The sequence below is a fragment of the Aotus nancymaae genome, unplaced genomic scaffold (genome assembly GCF_030222135.1).
Source record: "Aotus nancymaae isolate 86718 unplaced genomic scaffold, 86718_ANA_hifiasm-v0.15.2.pri h1tg000004l, whole genome shotgun sequence".
NCBI lineage: Eukaryota > Metazoa > Chordata > Mammalia > Primates > Aotidae > Aotus > Aotus nancymaae.
The window spans coordinates 22,435,760-22,442,611 of NW_026988415.1; the positions used below are offsets into that span (position 1 = coordinate 22,435,760).

General features: G+C 46.2%; 1 protein-coding gene across 1 annotated transcript; it reads left to right on the forward strand.

The window, feature by feature from the left end:
• Positions 1-4,215: 4,215 nt before the first annotated feature.
• Positions 4,216-5,759, forward strand: LOC105733769 (DDB1- and CUL4-associated factor 12-like protein 2). The gene is made up of 2 exons (XM_012476392.1): positions 4,216-5,617; positions 5,728-5,759. The coding sequence occupies exon 1, from the start codon at positions 4,216-4,218 to the stop codon at positions 5,593-5,595; it is 1,380 nt and encodes a 459-aa protein (XP_012331815.1). The 3' UTR covers positions 5,596-5,617; positions 5,728-5,759.
• The last annotated feature ends 1,093 nt before the right edge of the window (positions 5,760-6,852 follow it).

Genomic DNA, 6,852 nt, shown 5'->3' on the forward strand with positions numbered 1-6,852 from the left:
TGCCTTGGCACTTTTGTCAAACGTCAGCTAGGTGCATTATTGTGTGTCTATCTCTGGATTCTCTATTCAATTTTTGGATTTATCTATCACTGTGCTAATATCACACTGTCTTGATTATTGTGGCTATGTAGTAGGTCTTAATGTGGGATAGAGTGATTTTTTTCACCTTATTCAAGATTGCTTTAGCTATTCTAGGGCCTGTACCTTTAGATATCAATTTTAGAACAAGCTCCAAAAATACACTGTGCAGATTTTGATAGGAATTGCTCTAAAACTGTAAATCAATCAGGAATGTTGATATATTTACTATGTTGTGTCTTCCAATGCATAAACATGGCATGTATTTAGGTCTTAATTAATTCCATGTATTATTATGTTGTGCTTTTCACCATACAGATCCTATACATATTTTGGTAAATTTATATGTAATTATTTCATTTTATTTATGTGATTTAAATGGTATTTTGTTTTTAATGTCATTCTCCATTTTGTTCATTGTTGATATATAGGAATGAAACTGATTTCTGAGCATTGACTTGCATTCTATGAACTTGCTGAACTCACTTACTAGTTTTAAGAATTTTGCTTTTCTTTTTAGATTTCTTGGTATTTTCTACATAGGCAATCATTACATCTGCAAATAGAGACAGTTTCATGTCATTCTTTCCTATCCGTAGGGCTTTTATTTCTTTTTCTTGCCATATTACACTGGGTAAAAATTCCAGTTACAGTTGGGTAAAAGTGGTAAAAGCAGAAAACCTTGCCTTGTTTCTGATCTTAGACATAAAGCATCTAATTTCTCTCCTTTACATATGATGCTTGTTGTAAATTTTTGTTCATGTCCTTTACAAAGTTAAGGAAATTCTCCTTTATTTCCAGCTTGCTGAGAGTTTTAAATTACAAATGGGGGTTGGATTTTGTCAAATGCTATTCCTGTGTCAGTTGATGTGATCATATTATTTATAATATATTGTTGAGACGGTAATTTACACTCTCTGACTTTCTAATGTTGAACCAGCAGTTAGTAGTTACTGCTATTATAAGGGTGGCTTAAATGAGATGGTATTTGTTCTTGTGTTACCCGTAGAGGGTCTTGACTGCAACTTGTCCAGGTTCTTCATGTTTTGAACAAAAAATTGGACAAAAGACACAGCAAAGCAGGAAAGAATGAAGCAATGAAAGAATGAAAGCAGGGATTTATTGAAAATGAAAGTACACTCCACAGTGTGGGAGTGGGCCCAAGCAGCAGCTCAAGGGCCCCAGATACAGAATCTTCTTGGGTCCAAATATGCTCTAGATGCTTCCCAGTGGCCACTTGCCACTCACCTCATGTAAATGAAGTGATGGCCCACAATCAGTCTGATTGGTTGCAGAAAGTAACCAGTCAGAGGCTGAAGTGAAGTTACACAGTTGGACTTCTAAGCAAATGAAGACTTGGCCTGCAGTCAGTCTGATTGACTGTGGACAGCAACCAATCAGAAGCTGAAGTTACATAGTTATGCTCCTATGCAGTCATCTGATTGGTTGCAAAAATCAACCCATCAGAGGTTACTTTCAATCTCCCATCTGCAGGTGCAGAAAAAGTGGGGGTATGTAAAGGGAGTAGCCTTTGATCCTTTTGTTACTTAGGCGTGGGAAGTTAGGGTTTTCCTTTCAATTTAGTTCTAGGAAGTCAGCGGGAAACGGCCTTAGGTTCCCTGCCTCCAGACCCTATTATCCTGCCTCACGTGCAGCAATGCCTGTTAATATAACAGTATAGTGAAGGTGTAGGTAATAGTAAAGTATAATAAGTTCTATATTCATAATAGGTACAATTTCCCTCCCTGGGCAAAGCTTTTCTCTGACCTCTACACCATCATAGCCTTTTAAATTCCCAATTCTTGCACTATATTCACCTGGATAAGGCCCATTTTCAAGGTAACCCTGAAGTGCATGAAGATATTTATCTCCTACCTGCAACATATCCTGTCCCCATCTGAGTGAGAGGCGTGTAGACCAGTGTTTCTCAAATAATTGTCCACTGATCATTTGCATCGTATCTTTAGGGATAGAATCAAAGGATGTGCATATCTGTTAAGCCGCTCCTGAGGTGTTAATGTACACTAAAATTCATGAAACAATCCTCTACATCATCTGTGCCTTTTCACATATCGTTGCCTCTTGCCATGTGTGGAAACAAAATGCAGCTTCCTCTAAGAATCTATGCCTAATTTCATGTTTACTACCACCAGCAGATGCAGCCTTTCTGTTGCTATAGGATGAATAATATGGGGAGGAATCAAAATTGAGGAGCAAGAGAGCGTTGCGGTGCACTGGAAGTCAGCAGATGAATTGGAGTGGTGAGATGGACCTATGGCTTTTACTTGGAATTTGTGCACTTGAGGTGAAGTTTCTAAAAGGGATGGGGGAAGGGGTCAGAAAATCAGAAAAATAAAAAGGTGGTTGAGGATAAACAGCAGCAAAACAACTCCTACGAGTTTCCCTGATCAGGAAATGAATTCATGACCACGGGTATTAGCTGCCAGCCTCTCTTCAAAATGTATCACTGTGTAACTGAAATCACTGGGTAACTGAGCACGCCCTGTTTAGGCCTGCCGCCTGATTGGCTGCTCTGAAGCAGCAGAACTGGATAAGAACATGGTGGTCCCAGAAAAGTTATGCTTATGCACAGAACCTCTACACTTGCAACATTGTATTCATGTTGTTCCCTTCCTCTAGAACGTTCTGTTCTCTGCTTGTGAAAATCCTATGCCTTGAAACCTTCTCCCAAGGTCCCAAGGACTCTGCTTAGGCGCCTCTGTAACTGACAACAGGGATATTAACTTTGCCTCTCCTTAACTGAGCACTCCCCGTTTGGGCCTGCCACCTGGGATGGGCTGCTCTGAAGCAGCAGAACTGGATAACAATGTGATGATCCCTGAGAAGTCATGCTTATGCACAGAACCGCTACACTTGCATCATTGTATCCATGTTGTTCCCTTCCTCTGGAACGTAATGTTCTTCTCTGCTTGTGAAAATACTATTCCTTCAGACCCTGTCCCAAGGTCCCAGGGACTCTGCTTAGGGCCTCTGTGACTGACAATGGGGATATTAACTTTGCCTCTCAGAAGTGGGGAAGAGGTCCTCCTCCCCGGATTCTTCCACTCCATCTCCTTAGGGCTCTGAGGCTCAAAGGAAGAAAACAACTCCAAAAAGCCCCTCAGGATTCCTCCCCCATCAGTACAGCCCGCCATTTTCTCGAGGCTGCACCAAACCAAGTGTTTTCTGACGTCATTCACTATGGGCCAAATGTGGAGCCCAGGCATTTGCATTTGGATTGTACTCCTCAAAGGACTGTGGTGTAGTAGCTCAGAGACCTCAATTTGAGGAGAGAAAAAATATTTGGTTGTAACTGTTTAAGACATCGACTGAGGGGCTGAAACTGGAGGGGTTGCAAGTCTAACATATGGGTAAAATTCTCCCTGCAGCTGCCGAATTCCCCATCCGTTGCCAAGTTTAATGTCTAATCTTAGAGAAGGGTGTCCCAGGATTACGGTTTCGCCAGACAGATCGTGGCCCAGGCTCCTTCCATCCCTGTGCTTGACTATATCTTATGTTTCAGAATTTACTGAAGTAGGGATTTTAAGAAGGGTAGTTAGCTGTTGTCCTGAGAGTATAAAAACGCCGCAGGTTTGATACGGGGGATCCTGGAGTCCTGACCCTCCGACCCTGCCCTTGCAGCTCCACTACCACCTCTCTACTCGGACCCCTCCCTTCCATCTCGGACCCCTCCCGTCCCTGCTCGGATCCCTCCCCTCCCTGCCCCTTCCCGACTTCACGCCGCCTGGCCTCAGCTACGCCCCAAGCCCTCACTCCCGCTTGCCCGCTCGCCGGTTCCTCCCACTGCTTCCGCCCCTCCCATTCGACCCCCCGCGAGGATCTCGCCCCACACTGACTTTGCTCTCTCCCGGCCTGGCCAGACGCACTTTCCGCCGTCGCCTAGGTCTGCACTCCTACCGCCGCCCTAGTCCGCGCGTCCCTCGCTGGTCTGCGGCTGCCACGCCTCTGACTCCGAAGGCTCCGTGCCAGCGGACGCCCCAACCTCAGCCTTAGAGACCCCGCGGTCCGGGCTGACGCGGAAGTGCAGCCATCCACGCCGCCGTCAAGGCCAACAGGAGAGCCACGCGCCGCCGCCGCCACCAACGCCGTGCTGCCGCCGCTCGCCTGCCGCCCACCATGGCCCAGCAGCAAACAGGTAGCAGGAAGCGGAGCACGCGGGCGGTTGAGGCGGGCGCCGGGAGCTCGCCGTCGCAGGGCTTGGCGGACGAAAAGGGGCCGCTGCTACCCAAGAGGCAGAGGCGGCCGGTGACGCTTCCCTCTGTGGTGCACTATCTGAAGGGCCGGGAGGTAGGCAGGTGGGGCCCCGCGGGGCTCCAGGGCTTCGAGAGCGAGCTGCGGGGCTACGCGGTACAGAGGCTGCCCGAGCTGCTGACGGAGCGCCAGCTAGACCTGGGCACCCTCAACAAGGTGTTCACGTCTCAGTGGCTGAACTCCAGGCAGGTGGTGTGCGGCACCAAGTGTAACACGCTCGCAGTGGTGGACGTGCAGTCGGGCCACATCACACGCATCCCCCTCATGCGGGACAAGGATGCCGGCCTGGCCCGTCGGTGCTGCGGCATCCATGCCATCGAGCTAAATCCCTCCAAGACGCTTCTAGCCACCAGCGGCAAAAACCCCAACAGCCTGGCTATCTACCGGCTGCCCACCCTGGATCCCCTGTGCCTGGGCGACTGCCATGGCCATAAGGACTGGATCTTTGCCATCGCCTGGCTGAGTGACACCGTGGCTGTGAGCGGCTCCCGCGATGGCACCGTGGCGCTGTGGCGGATGGACCCGGACATGTTCGATGGCACTATTGCCTGGCACAATGAGGTGGGTCTCCCCATATATGCCCACATTCGTCCGAGGGATGTGCAGACCATACCCAGGGTCAGCACCAACCCGATCAACCGCAAGGTGCGGGCCCTGGCTTTCAGCAGCAAGAACCAGGAGCTGGGAGCGGTGTCCTTGGATGGCTACTTCCACCTGTGGAAAGCCCGGAGCACACTATCCAAGCTGCTGTCCATCAGGCTGCCCTACTTCCGGGATAATGTGTGCCTGACCTACTGCGATGAAATGTCTGTGTACGCCGTGGGCTCTCATTCCCACGTCTCCTTCCTGGATCCGCGCCAGGGCCAGCAGAACATCCGGCCCCTGTGCTCTCGAGAGGGTAGCTTGGGCGTGCGGTCCCTGAGCTTCTACCGCCACATGATCACTGTGGGCACCGGCCAGGGCTCCCTGCTCTTCTATGACATCCGCGCCCAGAAGTTCCTGGAGGAGAGAGCCCCCACCGGCCTCGACTCCGCTCTGGAACCTGCAGGGAGGAATCTCAAGCTTGACTGTGGCAGAAGCTGGCTCAACCACGATGATTTCTGGATGAATTACTTCGGTGACATGGAAGACTTGCCCAGTGCACTGTACACCCACTGCTACAACTGGCCTGAGATGAAGCTTTTTGTGGGTGGGGGACCCCTCCCTGCGGGCCTCCATGGGAACTACGCAGGCCTCTGGAGCTAGGGATGGATGCCTTGTTCTCCAGGTGCACAGATTTACCCTTCAGTTCTGCTTGATTTTACTTCTTCATGCTGCGTTTTTTTTTTTTTTTTTTTTTTTTTTTGCAATTAACTCTGTGTGTCTTTTGCTTTCCAGGTGGAACCAGCCCAACTTAACCTGTACTCCTCCAAGCAGAGATAGTGAGTGATCTTTTGGTCAGTGAAAACTTGGCTTTAAGACTTTTTGACTCCTGTCCAACACCATCTTTTTGAATTTTCATACAAAGAATTTTGGTTAATCTTTAGTTACATTCTCTCTTTGAGTGATTCATATATTCTGTTTCTTTAAGGAGATGCAGTCGTGGTCTTACAATTACATATATTCCCTTTTTCCCCTCGTTACCAGTATTACAACAACATTGTTTTTATTTTTCATTGCAGATACATGGTATACTAAGAGAAAATTTTCTAGTAAGCAAGGTGTTTCTACATCTTTTCTGGAGAGCTTACCATAGTTTTATAGCATTGTTCGATTGGAAAAATACATTCCAATTTCTAGATTAGATTACCTACTTTTGGAAACAATTTTGAAGTTGTGATCTTAGTGTATATAGTTTTTACCTTGTTAGTGCTAAAACGCTTTTCTAAAGTGTATTCTCTTTTAAAAGAAGTTTTCATAGAATCTTGTGTTTGTATCAAACTCTTAGTCAGAACACTTTAGGAGTGCAGGATTTCTTCTTCACTGAATTTTCAGAATTAATCTGAAAGTTGAAACAACCATTTTTTTAATCTTTCAAACCTTATTTAAGTTGTTATTACCTGTCCTTAAATGGATAAAAGAATGTGTATTTTTTCACTTGTTGCCTTAGTACTATCAAGACTTGTGAATATATTTGAATGCATGTTGTTTGAAAAACTTGCACAGTGCATTGGAGCCAACATGCAAAGCAGGAAATGTGAATGTGGAATGTATGGCAGGCTGGGCAGAATGTATACTGATGTAGGATATAGACTGGATATTTTTGCTGTTGTTGTTTTTAATAGAAAATGTTATATTTGAGGATATTTAACATTTTTCAATTCTGCTTACGAGGTAATTCACAATAAAAAAGAAAATCAAAGACCAAGAATAGCACCTTCTGAAAGAAAAGATTCTTTATAAGATTTTATTTTGTGAAGTTCAAAGAGTCTTTCCTAAAGTATGTGTTGTTAAAAAGAAGTGATGTTATAAAACTTCAGTGTAATAGTATGCAATATCAAGAACACAGGAAGTTTGTTTCCG

Coding starts and splice junctions, on each gene's coding strand:
- LOC105733769 (XM_012476392.1), top strand. CDS start 4,216: ATGGCCCAGCAGCAAACAGGTAGCAGGAAGCGGAGCACGCGGGCGGTT.